This window comes from Musa acuminata, chromosome BXJ1-8 (assembly GCF_036884655.1).
Source record: "Musa acuminata AAA Group cultivar baxijiao chromosome BXJ1-8, Cavendish_Baxijiao_AAA, whole genome shotgun sequence".
Taxonomy (NCBI): domain Eukaryota; kingdom Viridiplantae; phylum Streptophyta; class Magnoliopsida; order Zingiberales; family Musaceae; genus Musa; species Musa acuminata.
Window position 1 is genome coordinate 1790471 of NC_088334.1, and position 24800 is coordinate 1815270.

The 24800-nt window shown below is 40.4% G+C and overlaps 4 protein-coding genes across 5 annotated transcripts; 2 read left to right on the forward strand and 2 right to left on the reverse strand.

The window, feature by feature from the left end:
- The first annotated feature begins 41 nt into the window (after positions 1-41).
- On the forward strand, positions 42-8451 carry LOC135680562 (uncharacterized WD repeat-containing protein C17D11.16-like). 2 transcript variants are annotated; one of them, XM_065194573.1, is made up of 17 exons: positions 42-175; positions 752-883; positions 1009-1199; positions 1272-1351; positions 1441-1539; positions 2876-2999; positions 3107-3165; positions 3303-3368; positions 3773-3843; positions 3925-4021; positions 4941-5015; positions 6447-6545; positions 7018-7158; positions 7237-7266; positions 7339-7401; positions 7807-7884; positions 7962-8451. In XM_065194573.1, the coding sequence occupies exons 2-17, from the start codon at positions 765-767 to the stop codon at positions 8046-8048; spliced, it is 1479 nt and encodes a 492-aa protein (XP_065050645.1). In that variant the 5' UTR covers positions 42-175; positions 752-764; the 3' UTR covers positions 8049-8451. The 2 variants fall into 2 exon arrangements, with proteins under 2 accessions (XP_065050645.1, XP_065050646.1); XM_065194574.1 differs by lacking the exon at positions 42-175 and adding an exon at positions 182-461.
- Positions 8452-9228: 777 nt separating this feature from the next.
- On the reverse strand, positions 9229-11742 carry LOC103994045 (ras-related protein Rab11C). Its single transcript, XM_009414308.3, has 3 exons — positions 11583-11742; positions 11267-11462; positions 9229-9967 (listed from the first exon to the last, which is right to left on the reverse strand). Exons 2-3 carry the CDS (start codon positions 11429-11431, stop codon positions 9482-9484), a joined length of 651 nt encoding a protein of 216 aa, XP_009412583.2. The 5' UTR covers positions 11432-11462; positions 11583-11742; the 3' UTR covers positions 9229-9481.
- Positions 11743-14787: 3045 nt separating this feature from the next.
- Positions 14788-15828, forward strand: LOC135588860 (L-type lectin-domain containing receptor kinase VIII.1-like). Its single transcript, XM_065081210.1, has one exon. It carries the CDS (start codon positions 14788-14790, stop codon positions 15826-15828), a length of 1041 nt encoding a protein of 346 aa, XP_064937282.1.
- A 1201-nt stretch (positions 15829-17029) lies between these two features.
- On the reverse strand, positions 17030-19634 carry LOC135588900 (reticulon-like protein B12). Its single transcript, XM_065081239.1, has 4 exons — positions 19447-19634; positions 18818-18998; positions 17777-17988; positions 17030-17430 (listed from the first exon to the last, which is right to left on the reverse strand). The coding sequence occupies exons 1-4, from the start codon at positions 19538-19540 to the stop codon at positions 17243-17245; spliced, it is 675 nt and encodes a 224-aa protein (XP_064937311.1). The 5' UTR covers positions 19541-19634; the 3' UTR covers positions 17030-17242.
- Positions 19635-24800: the final 5166 nt, after the last annotated feature.

Consider the following 24800-nt stretch of genomic DNA (forward strand, 5'->3'; position numbering starts at 1 on the left):
GAACCGTTTCCAAGAACTAAAACCAGAAATGTTTTCAGGAGTTAAACCCTATTCCTAAACTTGTCCCTCGAACTCTCGAAGCCCGTCGCACGCAGCCACGCAGGCACGCGCGCACTCCTGCGGTCGCAATCGCTCGCCTATTCCTTCCGTCCCTCCCTCCGCCATACAACCGTCGGTAAGCCTCGATCTCGATCTCTCGATCCCGAGGAAAGGTTGAGGGTTCGTGTTTACGGTGCGCGGGTTGAGATTTGGATGTTACGTGCTTTAGTTGGTTGCTTATCTGCTGAAACCCTAGCCGTCGGCTCTCTCTTTGCCCTGATCTTGCCACACTCCACCGTCGCCCTCATCGCCATCGTTGAAACGTCGGCGAGCGGCCGCATCTTTCGTGCTATTCCTTCCACAAGTCGCTGACTCTTTGTCTGCCCCTCATCTGTTGTCCACCATCAGTCCATCTTGTCGAGGTGAGCGGAAAAGGATTGTAGGAGACGTAGTTATGTCTTTCTGATACTAAGCTTTTGGGCGGTGATACCTTTTCATTTTCCTATGTAGTTTCTTCAATTTGACATGGAACACACCGTATCCCGAGTGCCCACATTTTAATTCTAATCTTTTTAGCTGTATGCATCCCAATCATGATTCTCTGTGAAGTAAAGTTGGGGAAATTTTATTTCTTGACCATTTTCTGAGAAGAAAATATGAAAAAAAGTGCTTCTGAATAATTTTGTTGCTGAATCCCTTTGCCTTTGCACAGTTTCCACGCTAAAATGATTTCGGCAGTGACTTGGGTCCCAAAGGGAGCATCCAAGAGCTCCCCAGTGGTTGCCGAGCCACCCTCTAAAGACGAAATTGACGAGATTTTGAAAACGGGAGCATTGAGAAGAAGGTAAAATCTTTTGCTGGACTTCTTCATGTCCACTCAGTGGTTCCAAAATGTGATGCTTGACAGTAAATTGCATCGTTAATTTTGGTTGGCGGCCTTGCAAATGATTGCCTGTGTTGATTGTGCAGCGGAGACAGTGACGAAGATGAACAAGTGGATATGGACGTTGATGATTCCAAAGATGCAGATGAAGTCACCCATGCATTAGCTACTGCTGAGGCTTTATCGAAAGACCAGGGGGATAAGGGTTCTCATTTCCAAGATATCGCTGATGGCCTCCGGGAACTTGACATGGACCATTATGATGATGAAGATGATGGTACCAACTTTTCCCCACTAATTATCATGATTTTACATTTTTAGTTCATTGTTGAAAATTGTTACTTTTCAGGCATCGAGCTATTTAGTACTGGTTTAGGGGACATTTACTATCAAAGTAATGAGATGGACCCTTATCTGCAAAACAAGGATGTGAGTTTTTCATCATCAGTACAGCTAATGTATGTTTCTTTGTAATGTCTTAAAAGTAATATTTTTTTTTTAAATTTTTTTTTTACTAGGACGATGATGATGATGAAGAGATAGAAGATATGACCATAAAACCAACTGATGCAGTTATAGTCTGTGCACGAAATGAAGATGAAGTCAGCCATCTCGAGGCATGTCTTTAACTTGATCTAAACCTTATCTTTTTTTTCCTTTACCTTTCCAATATATATTTTGTCAACTTCCTCCATTTTTTTTTCCACCTTTACTTGTATTTGTTCAGTACTCATCTTATGTGTTTGTCTTTAGTTGTGATTTTGGCCTTGAAGAAAATAAGCATATACCAAACTTACTAAGTCAACAGCTAATTGTTGAAATCATAGATTGTGTGGAAAACAACATTTGGTTTGATTTGTTGGAACATTGCATCTGTTCAGGTTTGCTGGCCTATATTTCTGCTGTCCTCTTATTGATATAATGCTTGATTACATGACCTAAGGAAGATGGTTTGCAGTAAGCTGGCATTCATGCAAGAGATGAACTGGGCTGCAATATCATAATCGGGCTTGCAGTCAGGACAACTTCTGATAAAAGAAAATAAATTGTGATGATTGATGTTAGTTATGGGGTTCCTCATGATTGGTCTAGTTACTGTGGTTCATGGACAGTTTCTTGTTTAAGTAGAGACAACTGAACTGGACCTAGAGGCATGACCTTGTGGTCATGTAATTTATTTGATGCAATTTGCTTTTTTTATGTCCATACTAAAAATGTTCCTTTAGATAAAAAAATTTAATCCTTTGTTAAATAGCTGCAATGCATAGTACATTTATATGGAGTTGTAACCCACTTGTGGGGAGCCAAAAAAAGGTTAAAATCACCTACCACCCATGCGATGTATCTTTTAGCACTGCTGACTTCTTGCCTTCTCCTTCCAAGTTTTAATACAGAAATTGGCAAACACATTAAATCATATTTGTTATTCTTCAGGAAACATTTGATGCATGCATGCGGACTTGCCTGTTTTGACATTCTTCTCATCTTGTGGTAAACAAGGATGATGCTATTTCCTGTAATGGACTTGTGAAGGCATGAGATATGCCATACATGTTATTGTATCAATCCTGCATCTCTTATGATGTAAGGTGCTTGGATTGGATGATAGCTGGATAGTTGGAGTGGATGAGCCAATACCGCTGCTGAAATAAAGCCCACAAAAAAAGGACCTTTACTACCTTTTATAGGTAGTTGGTGTCTTGGTGAACTGGTTCTGTCCGCTTCATATTTGTGTTTCCCTCCTCTTGCCTAAATTGCATAGAAAGAAGAAGCTATCTAAATCTTTTGTAGGAATTACTGACATGAGTAGTTTTGATGTCAACACCCTGTTAAAACAATGCAAAGTTGCTGAAGCATGTATCCTATTTCCATATAAATTTTGTCAGTGAGAATTTCTGCTCGTAAAATTCAAGCATGCTTGATAAGCTTAATTTGGTTTGAACCATATGGCAGGTTTGGATCTTTGAAGAATCAGAGGATGGTGATTCGAATATGTATGTTCATCATGATATCATCCTTCCAGCTTTTCCGCTTTGTACAGCTTGGCTTGATTGTAATCTTAAAAGTGGTGATAAAGGTGACCCATGCCTTTCACTTGTTGCTTATGTAATATACTATCTTTGTCTTACTATTGTTGAATAACTTCCTCAGTTCTTTGATTTTACATCATCATGATTTCTGCAGGAAACTTTATAGCTGTTGGCTCCATGGAACCAGCTATCGAGATATGGGACCTTGATTTGGTATGCATTTCCTGTTCATAATCTTATTGGTTGAGTGTCTATAATTCTGACATTATTTTGTGTCTGATCGTCTACATCCTTTAGTTCATTGGTAAGCATCGAGAACCTATTTACATTGTATAATATGACTTTGACAGATTGATGAGGTTCAACCTTTCCTAGTGTTGGGGGGTGTCTCAAAGAAGAAGAAAAAAGGGAAAAAGGTTTGTGTTTTTTTTTTTTTTAATGAATCTGTAGCTGATGGCCTTGAGTTGCTTCAATCACCCCATGTGGTCATATTATTAAACAAATTAATGGGACATATCTTGCAATCTTAAAATAATTTACCTTGTGGTATTTCCTGGCAATTCAAAAGTACCTAATGTCCTTTTTTCCATCATATGCACACTTGAGGGATTAACTATCTATAACAATGTTATTCACTTGTCGGAGAGGACTTGAAGGTTCTAAATTCTTAGGCTATTAAACTCTGATGAATTACATTGTAATTTGATAGGTCATCTTATGCAGATTTCAATTCTTCATGTATTTTCATCTTATAAGACGATCTTTTACTGAAGCCTTTTACTCTGTTGGTTCTTACATGTTCTTTGAATGTGACGTGTAGACATCAGTGAAGTACAAGAAGGGTAGCCATAGAGACTCTGTACTTGGGCTTGCATGGAACAAAGAAGTGAGGTGAGCATGTTCAATGATGATGCTATTCATTTTATACTATGATTGCATCTGTTTCATAATGTTTCTTTTATGAAATCTCAGGAATGTTCTAGCTAGTGCAAGTGCTGACAAAACAGTCAAGATTTGGGATGTGGTCAGTGGCAAATGTGCTGTGACAGTTGAGCACCACAGAGATAAGGTAAATATTTTTTATAATGTACAGTGAAGAATATTGAATTTAATGTGTAGCCAAAACTTAATTTCTTGAAGAAAAGTATAAAACTAAAAGCTTAGTTTTTTTTTTACCTCAAATATTCCTTATATGTTTTAGGTTTGCTATTATTCTTTTCTTGTGATTGTTCTTCTTTCTACATTTCTGAGTAATTGCATGTGTAAAAATACTACACTTTTTTAGGTTGTCTTTAATTCATTGCATGCTATTCCAATTACAATGTTTATCTTAATCATTCCACAATATCAAATAAATGATCTTTGATTCTAGGAATTAAAAAAAAACTGAATGAACGTGTAAGATCCAATGATGTTAGACAAAATGGAATAACATGTTATAAATTGATAGAGATTTCAAACGGCAATATTGTGCTAAATTGAGACAAGTGCCACAAAATTAACACCCAAAATTAGGTCGATAATTGTAAAGGTTTAAATGCAACCAGATAAAAAAACTAAAATTATCTTAGGGAACAAACAGGGCTTATCTTTGGCAAGACATTCTGAGTTCTATTTTCATGCATCTCCAGTACGTTGGAGCTCCTAGTCAAAAATGGTCTTCATGTAATTTACCTAAAATAATCAGTTTAAATGCTCAGCCCTTGTCTGGGCAGAGGAAAATCTATTTTTCCCTTTGTGCGAACCAGAGTTAGAACATATTGATCTGACTGAGAAATGCTATTCTTTCTTGCTTTTAGCTATTTATACTATGAACCTAAAGTTTGATGAAGCAAAAAAATGTTAAGTCTGTGAATCTGTCTTGTATTTTCTGTTTTCCATAGCGTGGACTTTGTTTGGTAACTTATGACAGTATAATTTTTGTTTGGTTTGTCAAAACTAAATGACATTCTGCTACATAGTTTGATAATTACTTCACAACTTTACAGGTTCAGGCAGTTGCATGGAATCATCATTCTCCTGAAGTTCTTCTTAGTGGTTCGTTTGATCAATCAGTAGTCATGGTAAGGGATGATTATGTTTCTAATTGATGCAGAGCAGTTCCATCATACCATTGCATAGGGTGCATAGGACACATGCAAATTAACCAAGTCGCTCATGAGTTGCTTGCTTGTTAGCTATTTGTTGATTGGTTGCTTGGGTTGTAAGCTTGATGAAAGCAACCGTCTGCTAGTTGTTACTGGCAGCAGTTTGGTTAAGAAAAGAAGTAACAGATGAAATTACAAAAAGGAAAAGAGTAGAGAGATAATTAGCGGAATAACCTAAAGTACACTTTATTACTTGTAGTAATTTCTCTGTCTGTTCCTTGTTCTTCCAGCAAGTTGATCCTTGTAATAGACTAATAATGATATGATTTTGTTAAATTGGATGGGGGTCTAGATGCTAAATAAATGAGATAGCATTATGGCATATTTTAATTTCTTCCCCTCGTTCAAAACTCTCTTTTATGATAATTCTGAGTCCTTTGGAACTCTTTTAGCTAGAAAGAGTAACTAGCCTTCCTTTTTTTGAATCTTTACATCTACTAAATTCGGAAACAGTAAATATTATAAAAAAAATCAACAGACACTTCAAGAAAAAGAAGACAGAAAAATTATAATCTAAATCGAATTGATGGTTTATGAAATAATATTGACTTTTGAGCTTAAGACCACCAGACATATCATGACTCTTTAAGTTTGTTTAGAAAAAATAAAATGACCTCATTCATTCCATCATATAGATAGATATTGCAGAAATAAGTATAACAAGAAAGAATTGTTTACTTGTCCTGGGTTTGTTTGCAGGCAATTTATAGTGCTTCTTTCATGTGCTCTTTTTTATGACCATCTGTTGCATCATAAAAAAAAAGGGAACAAGCAGGGTGAAGTGTGCTGCAAATGTTGCTTGACAGCAGAAAACATGGTTATGTGCATTGTATTTAATCAGCTCCATTTAGCAGCATTTGCATCAAGATGTAAGAAAATATTTAAGTGAGGACTAGCACCGTTGCTATTTATATTTGGTTGGTTGGCAGTGTAGCCCAAATGGGTACTAGCAAAACATTAACACACTATAAGCAATTTTTGAATTTCCAAAAGTTGTTTATCTAGAATATGCTAATATTTGGTTTTTCTATAGTTCCTGGTTTGTAAATGCTTGTTCTTTTTATCATCAAAGTCACATCAAATTCTTAAAATTTGTTCTCCGACGAGTTCCAAGAATCAAATTAAACTTTATGGACCATCTCTTAGTATTTTTCTTGCTGAGAAGCTTGCGTTTTCAGATTCTTTTTTTCTGGTCTAGAAGTGTTAGATTTTGAGTTTCTTATTGAAAATGAATGTTCAAGAACATTTTTTTGGCAGTTTCATGTAAATTGGTACTGTCAATGTAAATTGGCCATTCAGTGGTGGCCTTAACTTGTAATTAATTTTCTTATACCCTGTTATTTGCAGATGGATATGAGATCAAGTAATCAGGTCTCTAATGAATGGTGTGTCACAGCTGATGTTGAGAGTTTGGCATGGGACCCACATTCAGAACATTCATTTGTGGTGAGTTTTCTTCCTCAACATATTAACTTTTTCTAGTTGTGGGATGTCTGAGACTTTGAATCTCAGAATATGGTTAGTGGTTCTCCCACCAACCCTTTTGTTTATCAATCAAAGCTCATCTGGTAAATGATATTTGGTGGTGGTGGCTTCACCATCAGACAGAATGACCTATCTCTTGATACCTTTATAACTATCTGCATAAGCTGATGGTGGACTTTGCACAATCAGGGAAGATATCAGTTATCAGAAAGGAAACTGTGTTCTACGGCTGATGAAAATGTAGCTTTAGATGTGAAAGAATCTTGATCAAATTTGTAGAAAGGATTTTTATATTGTTGCTCTGGTTCTGGATTTGTGTAACTTATGTTTAAATAATTCACAATTTAGGACAAAAAAAGTGGTACTTATTTGGTGTACAATGCTCCTTCAGCTGCTTATGTGCCTTTTGAATGACCTGTCTAATATGCTTCAGGTGAGTCTTGAGAATGGTACTGTTCAAGGTTTTGATGTCCGGGCTTCATCAGATACAGATTCCAGTTCCAAGCCAAGTTTCACTCTCCATGCACATGATAAAGCTGTTTCTTCAGTCTCTTATAATCCTGCAGCTCCAAATGTATGTTGCTATTAATTCTTTTGCTTATTTCCAAGGAATTAATGTTGATGATGACTTATTGGCATATTATTCATGCAGTTTCTTGCTACCGGATCAACAGACAAGACGGTAAAAGATGGTCCTTGTTTCTCTTGAATTTAGATTATAAAATAATATGCTGATGGCCAATTGAAAAAACAGGTGAAGCTATGGGACTTGTCAAACAATCAACCATCATGTGTTGCATCTCAGAACCCAAAGGCGGTAAGTGTGATGTTTCAGTTTAGTAGTTAGGAGACTTGATGTATCTTGAAATTTGTAATTAGATACGATAAAGCTTTGGGCTGCATTCTTGTAGAAAACACACAATATTAATTTCTCTGAATCTGTGTTTTCATTCACATGTGATGTTAATATGCTACCCCATGCTAGTTTGATGTTAATGCTATTATGTGTAGCAAAGTGCTTATCTTTCAAATGACTGCATTGTACAGTATCACAATTTTAAATGGCAAAATATGAAAATCCATGGAAAATAAATTGTGTCCTATAATAAGAAGATTGGTCTTTAAATGAAAATCATATGCTGATTAGTAACAAAGTTGTGTTCCTATGTTTTATTCAAGTTCATGAAGTGACAATTGTGATAATTTGATTTGATGTCACCAGGGAGCCATATTCTCTATCGCCTTCTCAGATGATAGCCCTTTCTTGTTAGCAATCGGAGGCTCCAAGGGAAGATTGGAGGTGAGTAACTTCCATATTGAAATATTTATTTTTTTCTCATTTCTTAATTTCTCACAATTTGGTTTCCTTCGCCGTAGGTATGGGACACCTTATCCGATCTTGGGGTTGGTGGTAGATTTGGCAAGTACAGCAATCGAACAATTGATCCGCCACCAACCGATTGAACCTTAACCTTCCTATATATAGCCCAATACTAGAGATGAAAAATTAAAAGTTTTGTCCAAGACCAGAAAGCAGGCATATGCAGAATTTCTCCGGTGCATTCCCAATTGCACATTTTCCGTCACCTTTATTTAAGTGTGTGATTTGAATACCCATGTAAAGCATTTGAGTGGTGGCATGAAAATGTTTTCCCCATCTCAAGAACAAAACAGAACTGATGATGTGGAACTAAAATTTCGTCGCTTCATACATAAGTTGCCATATTTAGAGGTTGATTCAAATTGTTGGACCATCTATAAGATATGTTCCTCATTTCTAAGATGTCACTGGCTTTGTGTAAAATTTATGCACTGAATTATGGAATAACGTTTGATTAAATGGAATGGTGATGTTAATGTTTTCTCATTGCATTCTTGCGGTTGTGGTTCCTCAAGTACACGAAATATGTATGTATTAGAGACGACTTGCAATGATCATTCTGACGGATGTCTCATTACAGCCATGCATCACAACAAGGTCAAAATTCTCAGCTTAAATGCCTTCATCCCGCAGGTCTACCTGAACGGCTTGGTCGTCCATTGCTGAGGTCCATAGATCCCAAGACTGCCGTCATACCCGAGCACAAGTCTGTGGTGGAAGGACGTGGATCTTGCACCGTCCCTCCACAGAACCGCCCCCCCCCCGGACGTGACTGCGAGAGTATGTTGTTATCGCACGTGTACAACGTGCAACACGAGGTAGGTAACTCCGTACGTAGGTTAATAACCCGATCGACGTTGATATCCCCGTACGGTGAATGTGCTGTGTGGGTAGATCGCTGCACATTGTAAACGTGCGTGTTATCAAACCAACCTCGGCACGCACGTGCATGAGCTGTTCACGCACGCAATCGGCTTCTGTTATGTTGCGAGGATCATTACCCTTATGCAATAACCGATTGCCCCTTCAATTGATGCCCCTGCGACAGATGCCCACAAGTGGGTATCTCCAGAGCCTCCATCAACTTGCTGGGGATGCTGCAAATGACGAATCGTACCTTTTGGTAGAGCTTTGTTGAGACACCACCCTCGTCATTTTGTCTCTACTCTATTTAGCTTTTGTTGTGCGATATTATCTATTCGCTTTTTCGAAACAACACAAGAGAACACACATACGATGGAAACCACAATTTAGTTAATGGGGTTGAAAAGCACAAAAAGGGGATCTGTGACTCTTATTCTAAAGCGTCTTCCACAGCAAGTTCAAGTGATACCAAGAAATCAACAATTTGTCCTACACATGAATGGGAAATTGCTCCCGACAAAGAGAAATCTAATCTCGCTATCTCCCAATCACACGCGAAAAGCAGGAAGCCAATCTACAAATCAATTGCACTCTATAGCTCCTCACAGCAGAACGAGTTTCGTGTCCGAGAACTCTTCTGACAGGCCATCACCTACCTTGAACAACAAGCAGCCCTTGAGCCCCCAGCAGAGTCGGATACATCGATGGTTGTCCCTTGAACGGGAGGGCCTGCGGTCCTTGCTGCCTCTTGGGCTGCAAGTGCCTTTTTGTTTATGATGTGGTAAATCTCTGATATAATCGTCTGAAACGCCTTGTCGACGTTGAGTGATTCTAGTGCTGAAGTCTCCAAGAAAGAAAGCCCCTCCTTCTCAGCCAATGCCCGGCCCTCATCTTGCGAAATTGCTCGTAGATGCTTCAAGTCTGACTTGTTACCAGCCAAGATGATGACAATGTTGGAATCGGCGTGATCTCTGAGCTCACGGAGCCACCTTTGGATGCTGTCAAAAGTCTGCTTCTTTGTTATGTCATAGACTAGGAGTGCACCCACTGCACCCCTGTAGTATGCACTGGTTATGGCTCGATACCGCTCTTGACCAGCCGTGTCCCAAATCTGTGCCTTGATTGTCTTCCCTTCGACCTGTTCATTACATCGATTTATTACTGTAATTAAAATTTAACATACAGAAATGAGAGCAAAAGGTACTACTAGTATAAGAAAGCAAACATCACCTTGATTTCAGATCACACCATTTTTGTTGTGTCATACGGACACCAGCAACTATGCACATGACACTCAACTAGAATGCAAGTAATGTGCTTCCAGAATCATGAAGCATCAACTTAAATCTATTTCACTCACAGCCCAAGGATCAAGGAGGTTCGGAACTCAGGATGAAACAGAAATGATGAGCAGATTACAAGGGTGATATACTACACATCCAGCTATTGAAATTTACATCTCAAACTCCATTTGCTTGGGTATTGAACTATCCTGCCAACCAGCTTAAGGGTTACATGAATATATCATCATACCGCCACGATCAGCACCTCATGGCCGCAACCTTAATAGGCAGACACACAGATTCTTGCTGTGATGGTGGAAGGTAGTAAAGGAAGTGGGTGATCTCGCTTTTGAGGTTAAAAACTAATTGTTGACAACACACACATTCCTAGTCATATGTCGTCAACAAGAAAATCTGAATTATTCATCATTTGCGTACAGGATGCAGTATGATGAAAAATAATCAATCTAGCTCATTTCCTTCAAATGATTCGACAAATCCACTGAAAAAAATAAATTGTTTTGGAGTCGGTATATCACGAACAACAGCAGGTATTATCTTGTCTATTCAGAATGAAAACTGCAACCATCACAATGTCAACGATTGAAAATGGCAATTAAGGTAACAGTGTATCTATCTCCATTAACAATGTCATGATTGAAAATGTTAATCCTGTAATTAAAAGAAGCAGACTGAAGAGTGTCAATAATTTGTATTTACGACATGTTCAAAAGGAACAAGATGGTATGTCATACAATACAAATGCAAATGACAATTTGGCCAGGTATCTATGGAAGTGTTATGAGATCTGCAAATGCATCAGATCACCAGCATGGAACTATATGTTTCATACACATGCACCAGACCCGGGAAGCAAAAGAGCAAAAGCTTTGGAGTTGCTCTGCTTTTTAGGGGTCTTCGATTAACTAATTTGTCATTGGTAAAAAAAGTCTATATTTTCCAAAACCCTGAGAAGATTCAAAAGATAAGAAGACCTAATCGACACTATTCATCATCATCATCATCATCATCATCATCATCATCCGTCAGCCAACGGTCCTAATTGCTAGGAGGCATCCACGAATTCTCCAAGTTAGTCAATTCGTTTGTGTCATGCAGAGGAGGAGGAGGATTAGGGATTGGAAGCAGGTCACCTGAAGGGTCTTGGTGGCGAATTCGACGCCGATGGTGGACTTGGAATCCAAGCAGAACTCGTTGCGCGTGAATCTGGAGAGGATGTTAGACTTCCCCACGCCGGAATCACCGATGAGGACGATCTTGAAGAGGTAATCGTACTCGTGATCCACTCGGTGAGCCATCTTCACCTCCTCCTCCTCTTCCTCCCGCTCCCTTTTCTCCCACCGATCCGAACCAAACAATACAGATCAACATGGATTCCGAGAAACCGAAACGGGAACCGAAACAGAAGGAGAAAGGAGATAAGGAGCGGGTTGGAAGACGGAGCCGCACCTGGTTCCGGGATGTGGTCCAAGGAAAAGAACGGAGAGCCCAGGTTTTGATGGGCGTCACCTACGTCCACGGTGCGGAACCGAAATGACAGAGGGCAGGGAAGAGCTCCTCCTCCTCCTCCTCCTTCTTCTTCTTCTTCTTGACCCGAAAGCTAATCGCCTTAGTATATGAATACTCTTCTTGGTTTGTTATTAGCACTTCGATGGCACGACACCGCAGGCTTTTTACATTTTTATCCTTGTAAAAGGTGAAAATAATTATTTTACCCTTATATATATCCTTCAATATTAAGGTAGTCCATTTGTGTACGTATACACATTCGTTTCTGACTGTGGTTAATATTAACTAATTTTAAGTAAAATAAATAAATGAAATATATAAATTACTTCTAATCTTCTGTTAATAAACATTAATTTAGTGACATAAATGCAAAATTTTACTCACAAGAGCGCAGGAGAGCCCTATAAATATGCGAGGTTAATGGCATTTGTTACCCCTATGATTCCGCTCTCCGTTTCAAAAAACCCCTCTTCGGCGCCCAAATCTTCTCCACGACACCTTTCTTCCTCTTCCTACCATTTCCCCTCTCGCTTTGGAGGCGCCGTCGACGCTCTCGATAACCCGACAAACCCTAGTCTCCGATGGCTCACTTCACGGATCGTTGAGTTCTAGGATGGCGGCGGCCGCTCGATCTGGTGCGTTCTCTCTTCCCCTTTCTCGAGTGGGCTTTGGTTGCTTTCTTGGGTTCTGAAATGTTCTTGTGGGAGCAGATCGATGGTAGATCGCTGACAAACGAAACCATCGAAACGTCACCGAGACTCGTCTCCTATGGCTCATGTCTCGTGTCGTTCAACCTCTTGCAATAGCCGGCAGGGTGCGTTCTATCTTCCTCTTCTTTATCGGGACGCTGTCGGTTTCTTGGGTTCTTTTGAATTCTGAGGTGTTCATGGGAGCGGATCGTCAAGGATGTCGTTTTCATGCAGTAACGAAACGGTGGGCCACTTCCTGAAGGTCCCTACGAAACCCTTGAAGCCCCACGGATAAGGTCTCAGCTCGTCGAGCTCTCGCGACGGTGGCTTCTCGATCTAATTACTATCTCCCTTTCATTTCTTGATTAGGATTGTGTCCGTTATTGAGTGCTTTTGAGTTTTAAGATGTTCTTGGGAGCCGATCTTCGAGGAAGCAATCGCCGTAGCGGCATGCAAGGCTCATACAGCTCGCCGTTTTCTTGATGGCGCCGACAAAACCCTTGAAACGGCAATTCCCGCTGGCTCACGTTTCGGATAGTCGTGCTTCCGACGCAGCAACTTGTTAAGGTCCGTTCTGTCTTCTTTTTTCTGGATGGAGATTTGATCCGTTTCTTTGGGTTCTGAGATGTTCTTGGTAGTAGATCGGTGCGGCCGGCAGAATATGATCGTGATGAAAGTGGTGACTGAGGCTTGCGTTTGTTGCTGTGACAGTTTCTACACGCTGGGTGCTTGAGGATACGTCCAGGCTGGATGGCTTCTGTAGTAATAGAATCATTATCTTTATCTTAAAGCTGGATGGCTGCAGTGTGGATCAAGTCTTCTTCTGGATCTTGTTAAAGGTAAATATAGAGTTGTAATTTATTGCTCAGGCTTTTGATCAGTGAAAAGGAAAAGCAAAGGAGGCAAGAAATCAAGATTATTAACAAGACAACGAAGTGAAAAGAGGGTTAGGGTTTTGATCTGCGCCAATCTCGCGGATCAATACAAGGCAGACAAAGAAGAAAGAAAGAAATCAAGAGAAATAATAACGACAGAACAAGATGAAAAGAGGGTTAGCCTTTCGATCGATCGACATGGAAGATGATGGGCTTTACCCAAAACGGAGATGGAAGGGATTGCCCAGCTGCCGCCGGCTTCCATCTCAACCCCTTCCTCCACCGCCACAATTCTTGCTACATCGAGATCGGAGATCGAGTCGCATCCTGGGAAGCGAGGGCGGGAAGGGGAAGGGGGTTTCAATCAGGCTCGGAGGAGGCCATTCGATGCGTGATGTGCTCAGGTTTTGGGGTAAGGCCGCTACACGTGTTCTTATATAGGGCACGGCGTCTCTCTCTCTCTCTCTCTCTCTCTCGATATATATATATATATATATATATACCTTGTATGCATCATTAATGTTCCGTGTTGCGGTCATGTGTGTTCTTAATTGTGTGGTGGTCTCATATTGCCTTAGTGGATTGTTGGACCCGATTTATCATTTAATATTTTATTTTCACATCATATATCAAATGAATCTCATCGAGCTTGTAAAAATCTTGCACTATAACTATTCATTTGATGAGATTGAGCATCAAATGTCCGGTGCATGCACATAAACTATTCGACGAAATGGGGATCCCACCGCGACTGATCCAGTATTATTGCATGTGAAAGCATCCATAACCAAACCTGCTCGTTATATACAGCGAGCAGGGAAATAACAAGTTGTCGTCCACTCGTGGTCATTCACCTGCTGTTGTAGTCCATTCGTGGAAATAACGAGGAACACTGTTTGTTCCTTGTATTCTTTTCTTTTGCATTTGGCGTGGACCTGAACAGCAACAACGAGACGCGCACGATTATGAAACCAGCTTCGGCTACCACCGTTGTGCCTCCTCCTCCAATGAGATCACATGAATTCCCGCAACACTGCGAGACGCAGAGCCGCGACTTCGAGCAGGAAAGGAGGAGGACCAGCTCGCCAAGCAGTCCCGTTGGCTGGCAGCAGCGTGGCATCGAAAGCTAGAAATGTTAAGAGGTGGCGAAGCGGTAAGGAGACCGGGAGGCGCGTTAAACGCTGCATTTCTATTGGCAAATGGATGGGTCCCACGATGGTAACCACGTCCGGAGACGGTATAGCAGGATCGGGATTTTATAGTGCGAAAAGATAAAAGTTCAACGGTACTCAGCATCCGTCCGTCCATCTGTTCAAGTGAGAAATCAGACGGATGTCCAGTCTCATCAGCGTCGATACTCTTTCTTTTCAACCAACAGAGATTCTTCTTGGGCTCTGTCCAGTCCTCGCACGCCATTAATGCCCCTTTCTCTTAAGCACGAGCCCTAACCCTACCTCTTACCCACCCGCAGATCCACCACTAGAGCATTTTCTGGAATTGGGGCTTTCGTACCATGGAAGAAGAACACTGTGAGCTTTGAAAGGGAACTTACCCCTAGGCTGCCAGATCTTTGCGCTGGCGATGCCGTCTCCGGCCTCCACCTTCGTCGTCGTTGTCGTCTTTCTCTTCGTCGTCTCCTTGTCCGATAGAAATTGCGAAGCGGCTGACAAGGACCACGATTTCTCCTTCTCTTTTGATGGATTGGAGAAAAATCGGAGCTTTGACTCGGATTTCTCCCTCTACGGGGACGCCGAGATGAGTGGCTCCGCGGTCAGGATCGCGCAGCCGGCGTACTCGAGCTCAGGGCGGATCGCGTACAGGAAAGCCATCAGATTCTTGGGGACCAAGCCTGGGTTTTCCTCCTCCTTCTCTTTCTCCATCTCCCGGGGCGACGGTGGTTCCCTAGCCTTCTTCTTGTCACCGAGCGGTCTTCCTCTGGTGTCAGCAGAAAGGGATCGGCTTGGGCGCTCGACCGGTGATGTTGCAGTGAGGTTTGGGAGGTTCAACGTCGAGAAACTTGGTGAGTTAGGTGGAAGCTTCATCGAAATCGATGTCGAGGGAGAACCATTGACGAGGAGCAGCGACCTTACTGAAGTTGGTCTGATTCTGAACAGCGGAGAGAAGCTGCGTTCTTGGATTGACTACGACGGGGAATCGAAGAGGATAGAGGTGAGGCTGAGCCAAGCCAGGGATCCAAGGCCGAGGAACTCTTCCATCTCTTACTCGATCGATCTGTCTAATGTTCTGTGGCGGGAGGCAGTGTTTGTGGGCATCAGCTTTTCCAGTGGGAATTCAACTCACACCAGCAGTATATACTCGTGGAATTTTGCAGTGAAGCACGGAGCTCCGTATCTGATGCACTCGGAGCCTCTGAATCCCGATTCATTCCTTGTGCGATCCACCGAGAGCCCTTCTGTCCATCTAAGGAAGGCCTCTCCTTGGGGGGTTTTCATGGCGATGGTGTTTGCTGCTGCTTGTGGTGCAATGCTGGCGTTGTTCGTGATGCTCGTGTGGGCTGTGCTCGCCGCTCGGCGTCCGGTGGCTCCCGTAGAGTCTCCTGTGGGTGTTGCATATGGAAAGATCGTATCGGCTGGAGATACGTGTCTCGACAACGTTAAGTAAGAATTAGGCATTTGGAAGGTAAGAATGTCTTCTGGCTTGTGTACATTTGTGCTTCTATGGTACGTTGAACTTCCATGTAGGTCTGTTTGATGGAAACTGTAGCTTTTGTAGCAAACTTCATCGAATGCTATGATCTCCATCAAGAAATGAACTGTTGCATTTGCACTCTGTTTATCCCTGTAATAGAAGTCAGCTGTTTCGTGCAATATTTTGTTAGACCTGATGATCTTGGTGTGGTAGTGCATATGCATCTCCAGACCGAAGTATGCAAAACAATCAACCTATCGATATTGGAAGACCAAAAAGATTCTTCCAATGTATTAACCCTCCATGTTTTGGCATGGATGGTGGATAGATTACAAGTTGAGGAAAACAGTACAAAGAATTGTTTTTTGGTAGATGATAAGTGTTTGGATTTAATCTAACCCCTGCATGAGACGACAATTCTACTTGGATCATTCGACTTTGCATGATCTAATCCTTACAATTTTGCATCATTCTCAATATTTCTTAACATCTATTCATTGCTGCTCTGCATAAATCCAGCTGCTAATGTGGAGAACAATAATTCATTGCTCATTATCACCAGCAACTTGCATGGATTGATACAATCTCAAGTACTTGTTTTGATCCAACCTATTTTGCTCGAATACCATGACTTGCCACTTCAGCCTTGTGATGTGGTGGTGAATCGTATACTGATCTGGTACCTAGTCTCTCTACAGCCACAGTTCTTTGTTTTGCTGCTACCAGAGTTGACTCTGTTCTTGCTTTTATTAATATGAGCATTTCATTTTGCTTTCATCTTCATAATGATTTTTGTTTGACCCAAACATGAATGAGCATCAATTCACTCAACTCGAGTGAAGTAAGTACCTGCTGCACAGCACAGCACAGCACAGCACATTGATTCAACATTGAAATTAAAGCCGACATTTGGGGAAGGAGTCAACGAGGTTGGGACCTTTTTCCCTTTTTCTTGGCATCCTTCTCGAGAACAAATCTTGATGTCTCGCATTTAATTGGTACGATATGACATGGCAGTGATTTGGGTACCGAAGATCCAGGCTTGTAGCACATGCACTAATAATGTACATATCAAGCTTTCCTCCTCGCCATCGAAGACTATGATTAGCTTTTGGTCGAAGGGCTTGCTTTCTTTCAGTGCACCAATCGACCTGTAATCCACATTTCATGTTCGTTTGCGATACTCATTTTATTTTCATCAAATTTCTAGTTCTACAACAATTTGCTCCCTGCCAAAGATATGGATGCATAGCTTTCACCCCTAAAATGGAATCCATTAAAATCCTTCCTGGGAAGGCCAGTTTGTTCCGATGCTACAGACTTAACTCAAACCCTTCTTGATAAGGTGCTAAATGGGGAAACCTTGAATCAAAATTCCCTAATATAATCATACATCAGTGAGTAGTTTTTTCTTTTCCAAAGCCCACTTCTTAGCTTTGGTGAAGTATTTGCCAAGACACTCTGAATAGATCCTCTCATACATCCGCACCTCCTTACAGGCAAACTTCGTGAGTCTGTCGAGGCCATCTTCGTGCTTCTCGTACAGCGCCGGGACTGTTAGCATGACTACGACGCCTGTTAGGAAGAAAAAGAACGATATTGAAGTTAATACCAATCAGCAAGCTCAATAATTTGCAGAAGAAATTAATGTATTTGAACATGCCCTGGCATTACATTTCATGAGTCATGATAAAATGATGAAAACCAGATTGCCATCACTCGGTTCATCAATGGATCATTGGACCATTAAGAACCACTCTCCATCTCTCAAATTTGCAGTTTACTAGGGAACTGCATGAGGTTACAAATTAAAACTAAGACCACCTCACACACAGCACTTTGTAACAGTAATCCATGTTTAGTAGTTCTCCTAAAACATTCTCTCAAAGATTTAGAGGCATCTAGTGCCATGAGCACTTACTTGTGTAACCCAAAGTAAGGATATCAGTCGAACCACCAACAAAAGAGATCAGCCATAACCATAGAGCTATCGTATAGAACAGTTTCGAGTCTTTTCCTTGCACAATATCATTGAAAGCGGACAGGACCATGTTCATGTGGAATCGAACAAAAACTGCAGCTTCATGTGTCATTTCTTCTGAGAGGTGCATCTCTGGTATGGGTGGAGGAGGCCTGCTTTCATGTCAGCAAATAAATGGAGATCACGATACGAATGGTCGAGAAATGCAACTAGCAAATCTATATTCGGATCAAAGCACCTAAGTCTCAAATAACAAGTGAAAAACAGCTGGTTAGCAAATTTGTTTCGACTTCAAAATGGAAATCATATGCTGTACTTCTCGCGCACAAATAATTAACCTTTTTTTTGTACTCTAGAGATGATGCTTTTCTTTTCCCTTCATTTCAATCTTCCTGTTGATTAACAGATTTGTTGTTCTCAGAGTAAAATTGAGGAAACTCGATTTGAATTGGATCAGCTGGTTGGTAGGTTATTGTGTTTGGTTATTCTCATATTGGAAGTAGTGAGATCATACTTGGTTAAGTTCTTTGACAAAAATCATCAGGGATTCAGATCAGCCTACTTTGTTTCGGTTTCTAGCATGTACATCCTTTGCTTTCCAAAAATCATCAGTGTTGATGTAATGAAGTAATTTGGTCATCAAATTTATTCTCGCTTGTTGCGGTCGATCTTCCACCAGGACGACAAATGAGGGACACTGAGAGTTATTTCAGAGTTGGTTGGGGTCATTCCTAACCAATTAATTAAGAGTGACTGTTGGATGAACTGGCCAGAGAACAAAACCTGCTAACAACAATCCTACAGTCTTATAGAACTTACAAAGATGATCGCAAAGTGCTTTTTATATCAGAATTCAGATCATATAGAAAAGAACAGCTAATTTCTGCATTTAATCTATAAACTGCTTTCTAATCCTCAAAAGCTACAAGAACATAATGAGGTGAATCAAACGAAGTCCTACAGTCGACAGAGTAGGTTTACCTGTTTAGGATTCCCGCAGCCTTCGCCCATGCAAAGAGGACACAAATCAGCAGCAGCAGAACGTTTGAAACAAGAGACAGCAGAGTATATCCGGCTGCTTCAAAGACCACCCATGAAGCCAGTGCACCAACAAGTATCCCTATTGTTACATCCTTTCTCCTCCAAAGGATCACATCCGCAACTGTCAATCGCAGTTCCAGTTATTCCACTGATCATGATACATGCATTATTAGCTAGAAAAGCAGCTGGCTATTCTATTTCCATCCCCAATTCTGATATTGACTCTCTCCACAAACCCAAACCGAGGAATATTTGCAGGAATAGGGCAAGGTTCGCCCAAGTTCTGAGGATTTAAAGGCTGATAGAGACAAATTAAAACGGAGGAGACGAACAATTGACATAAAAAAGCATAGCTTTATGTTCTCATAAACTTCATCAGAAAACAAGAGTTGCAGCTGCCCACTACACTCTACAGCAACTCTGGGAATTTGGAAGAACAGTCCCGATGCAGAAGCTTGATGATCGGATCGAAGCAACCGATGAAGACAAAGAATCGGGTTTCCCAGGAAGCGAAAGCAAAACAAGAAAAGAAAGCAAGAGAGATGGCAATCTGCATCTGCGGGACTTACCGATTCCACTTCCGAAGATATCATGAACGGATCGTTGCCTCGCTAGCGATCGAGGAGAGGATCCCGCGACGGGACGATCTGGGTCGGAGATCATGATCCGGCGGCGACGAAGCAGCTCGTTCTTCTCTTCCTACTTCGTTCTGACCGAGGGGAAAGAGGTCGGTGGTTTGCTTTTTCGTGGGTGGAAAAAGGACGAGCGAAACTCTGTGCAGACTGAGCTGTATAAAGAAATTATAGAGGCTTCATCAAAACCGTTAATTCTACGCTCCCTTTGATCTCAACCACTCGAATGTTTTAGCCAAATCAACTTATAAGACATTGCCCTTGAATAAGTTTGGACGGATCCGATCAACTTACTTACAAGTTATATATATATATATATATATATATATATATATATATATATATATATATATATAACGAAAAATAATTGTTGATGTGTTTATCTCATAGTCCAAAACTGCATACATAAGATTATCTAAGATATCTCTAAGATCGTCAATCGAGAAAATAAGTCATAGTTAGGAAATCTATTTCGATATTCTTCGAGCAAGTTTAGAGGAACTCTACTGAGACCTACAAAGACTTCTTAGGATAGAGAACTCATAAGAAGAAGTATAATTTTAGATTAATAAGGTGGAGTCCCTAACCGATCGATTGACAGAAGACACCAAAGACTCCATGCAACATCTACATGAAGTCATGGTGGAACTCATGTCTAGGGTTACATTGCTCAAAGGGCTCTTAATGCGGGAGGAAGCAACACTAGTTTTACTCCACCACAAACTTGAGGTCACTTGAGCAGCATTGTTACGGAGGTGCCAAGGATACGAAGAAGCTCGAGAATTTCTTATTTGACATGGAAAAGTACTTCCAAGTTACAAGGCCTGATTCTAAAAAAAATCAAAGTTTCAATAGCAATCATGTATCTGAATTAGGATGCAAAACTTTAACGACGAATACATTGGGAAGAGATCCAATAAGGTTGGTGTTGAGTTGACACATGTGAGGACTTAAAGTAGGAGTTGAGAACCTAGTTCCTACCCAATAACATAGAGTACATCACAAGAAGAAAATTAAAACAACTCTACCAAAGTACTTCTATTCAGGACTATGTGAAGTAATTTTCTACACTGATGCTGGATATACAAGACATATCCAAGAAGGACAAGTTGTTCAGCTTCCTTGATGGCCTAAGGCTATGGGCATAATAGGAATTGCATCGAAGGGATGTCATTAATGTGATTTGGGCAATCATAGTTGCGGAAAGGCTCACTTTATTTCTTTGGAGGACTTGGGGAAGAAAAGTCATCGACTTTATTTCCTCGGAAGACTTAGGGAAGAAGAAATAATCTCCAAGAAATCACCCACCCAAATATTCCTAAGGGAAGGAGTCTGGAGGTAAGCAAAAGAAAAAGAGTTTCCACAAAGGGCCAAACTTAAAAGGCAATGCCACAAAACCTAAACCCAGCATATGCGTCTTGTGCGAAGGACTGCATATAGTGAGAGAGTGCTTATAAAAGTAAGTACTAAATACCTTAACAATATCGATCCACCCCCTTAAATCGAATAAAAGCAAGGCCATTGTCCTTAGTTCAAGTAGTTCGAAATCTAATAGCGATAATGAGAAGTCGTAAGAACCTCGGATGGGAGCAATACTTTTATTGAATGTGTTGTGGGGTAAAGTGAGGGAGAACATAAAGATGAAGCCACAGAAAGCAAAGAGTAGTGAGCTAATATAAATGGACATCAAGCTAAATGACTAAACAACCCATGCGAAGGTGGACACGGGTGCTACCCACAATTCCATTACCGACCGAGAAGCAAGACGATTTGGGCTAAACTTGGAGATGAACTCAAGTCGGATGAAGGTGGTGAACTCGAAGGCTAAGCGTATCTTCAAGTTAGCAAAGGGGATACTCATCAAGATCGAGATATGGAGCAGAAGTACAAACATAATGTTGGTGTCACTTGATGGCTTCCAAGTAATTCTCGAAATAGAGTTTATCTATGTGGCGAAGTTGGTGCTAATATCGTTCCTAAACTCCCTATACCTAATGGGAGGTGACAACTCTTATGTGATTCTGGTTTCTCGAGGATGAATTAAGGACCCATAATAAATATCAACATTACAATTGAATAAGAGGGTATAAAAAGGTGAATTAACTTCTGTAGCTATTGTGAAGTTGGAGCCACTTGATGTGGAGGTCATTCATAAATCTACTATAGTGTCAAACGTTTTGAAGGAGTTTACAAACGTTATGCTACTTGAGTTGCCAAAAACTCTACCATCACATAGAGGTGTAGATCATCACATTGAGTTAGAGTCAAGAGTTAAGCCTCCAGCAATATCACCATACTGTATAGCCCCTCTAGAGTTGGCAAAGCTCAGGAAGTAGTTAGATGAACTGCAAAGTGGTGGTCTCTTCTTTTTGCCCTTGAGATCGATCGACTAATGATGATATCAATTTACCTTTTCTCTAGCCCATGAGGTCAAGGTGAGGGTTCTTAATGCTTTCAGATGAACTACTCGAGATGTCTCTATCGTATGAGCTCTTCAATCTGTTATTTTATACCATGATAATCTTTAGTGTTGTAGTTGTAATCTCGATGAAATCAATAAAACTTGGACTTGTCTCTTTTCATTAACAAGGTCTTCATTGGGTAAGTCCCTTAAGAGACTCTTCTCGGAAAACTATAATTTTAATCATATTTAGAGGGGTCAGCTTGGACGTTGGGTGAGGTAACTCAGGTTGCTCATTTTTCCTCCATCGTGATGATTTCAAGATCAAGGTTGATTGTGGTCGTTCATATTTTGGCCTCTTGTGTGACTTCTTATGCTTGCCTGAGACTATTGCCACGATAGCAATGTGTTGATTGGCCATTTGAAGTGCCTCGAGTATAATTGTTAGTGATCTTTCTATCAACAACTAAAAGAGATGAGAGGGCTTGAGCCTCATTATGAAGGTCTATATTATGAGTGATGAATAAGTATCTACTACGTGCCTCGGATCTCATTAATGACTTATACAACGAAGTTTGTGAATGTTTCTTCCTCTTACTACCTAAGTCTGAGGAGTGTTACCATTGAAGGCCGAGCGCATACGTACATGAGAAAGTAAAGTTTAAAATCCCTTGCTGGCTTGGTGAAAGAGTAGATGGACACTGACATTAGACGAGCGTATCATTCTCATGCTTGACCTCTTAATGATAGTGAGAAAGGCATGACACATTAGAGCATCCAAGGTATTATATAATAACATATGAGTATGGAAAGCTATAAAGTACTCCATCGGATCAGCATTATCATCAAATGCTTCCAAGGATGGGAGATGAAAGTTCTTTGGAATTGATTCCTCCTGGATTTTTTAAGTGAACGATGATTGACCCGAGGTGGAGTTGATCAATGCTTTTCCTTTCGGCCATAAAACTCTCATCGAATCTCCTCCAAGCATCGATATATTTGCCCGAATTAGATCCATAAGGAATCCCCCATCGAGTCTATTGATTCAGCCTTGAATTCAGAGGAGGCAAACTAAGAGTGGTGTAGTCTACTGAATTTTATAATCAAGGATCGAAGTGCCTCGTCGACTAATGGTTTAATAGGTCTCGGGCGCTCCTGGGATGTCAGCACCACGTCAGGTCAGGGAATCTCGACAAGTGTCAATGGTGGTGGAGTTGAGGTCTATGACTGAGTTGGTGGTTCCGCCTATTGGATCAACTAGAGCAAAAGCAGAGTAATAACTTATATCATGCTTATTAGTATATGTATTTTTTTTAGTGAGGTTTAAGAACAACTTGACATGGATGAGTAGGTGGCTTGGGGCCATCCTTGGGGATGAGAGAATTGGGTCATTGAATAGGCACTAGTATTGCATCGGTATCTATGCTAAGGTGAATACACCAATGTGCGCGAAAGGGTTATTATTATCTCTCCTCGGATAAAAGTACTATGGGTTTGGGGCAAAGTCTCATCGCTCAAGTGTTCATTGAGGGGATTGATGGGTGGGCATTCTTATGATATTGGATCCTATTATGGGAAGATATCATTGACGTCTTGGTCAGCTTGACGTAATCCAATTATGCATACGCAGGATTGTCCAATATGTCTCTGATGTAAAAACATTGAGCTTCCGATGTGCCACCTACGCAAAGGCTAAGATCGAGAGAGGTTTCTTGACCCGATCCATTTGATACTGAAGTTAATAACCCTAGATAGGTGCATATGAATGGGAAAGGTAAAAAATGATCCCTCCTCTTCCACTATGCTAAAAAATATGCTTTTATATATAATCATAAATGAGCAAAATATTTTATGGATGTTGCCCTCAATCGCCCCTAACAATCTCTTCTTGACTTTTTCTCTATATGAGCGATAAGGATGAGACAACTTACCATCATTTGTCTTGGACCCTTATTCATATGAGTGGTCTGGTGATGGATAGCCTTTGTCTTTTTCTTTCAACTTGAAAGTCATGCAGAGAACACGTGACGGATGGTAAATGATTGGTAATATCCTCATTATATATATATATATATATATATATATATATATATATATATATATATATATATATATATATATATTATAATTGTTGGATGTGCAGTTGGGTTTGAATCTAATAGAGATTTATATAAGGGAATTAGCTGTCAAAAATATATAGTAAGACACGATAAGAACTATGTCGGTGGCTTAACCCCTTCAACATTTAAATCGGTAAAAGAGTCGAATGATTTGATCACCAATCATATCTATTTGGATCAACTTGAAATTAGTGCGAGCATGTCACAAGGAATATTTAGGAGCCCTTTTTATAATGCTTTAAATGATTATCGAATTCGGGATCATGATTAAGTATCATCGCCCCTAATAAATGAGCAAAATATTTTATGGATGTTGCCCTCAATCGCCCCTAACAATCTCTTCTTGACTTTTTCTCTATATGGGCGATAAGGATGAGACAACTTATAATCATCTGTCTTAGACCCTTGTTCATACGAGTGGTCTAATGATGAATAGCCTTTGTCTTTTTCTTTCAACTTGAACACGTGACGGATGGTAAATGGTTGGTAATATCCTCCTTATATATACATATATATATATATATATATATATATATATATATAAAATAATTGTTGGATGTACAGTTGGGTTTGAATCCAATAGAGATTTATATAAGGGAATTAGCTGTCAAAAATATATAGCAAGACCTGGTAAGAAGTATGTCGGTGGCTTAACCCTTTCAACATTTAAATCGGTAAAAGAGTCGAATGATTTGATCACCCATCATATCTATTTGGATCAACTTGAAATTGTAGCGAGCATGTCACAAAGAATATTTAGGAGCCCTTTT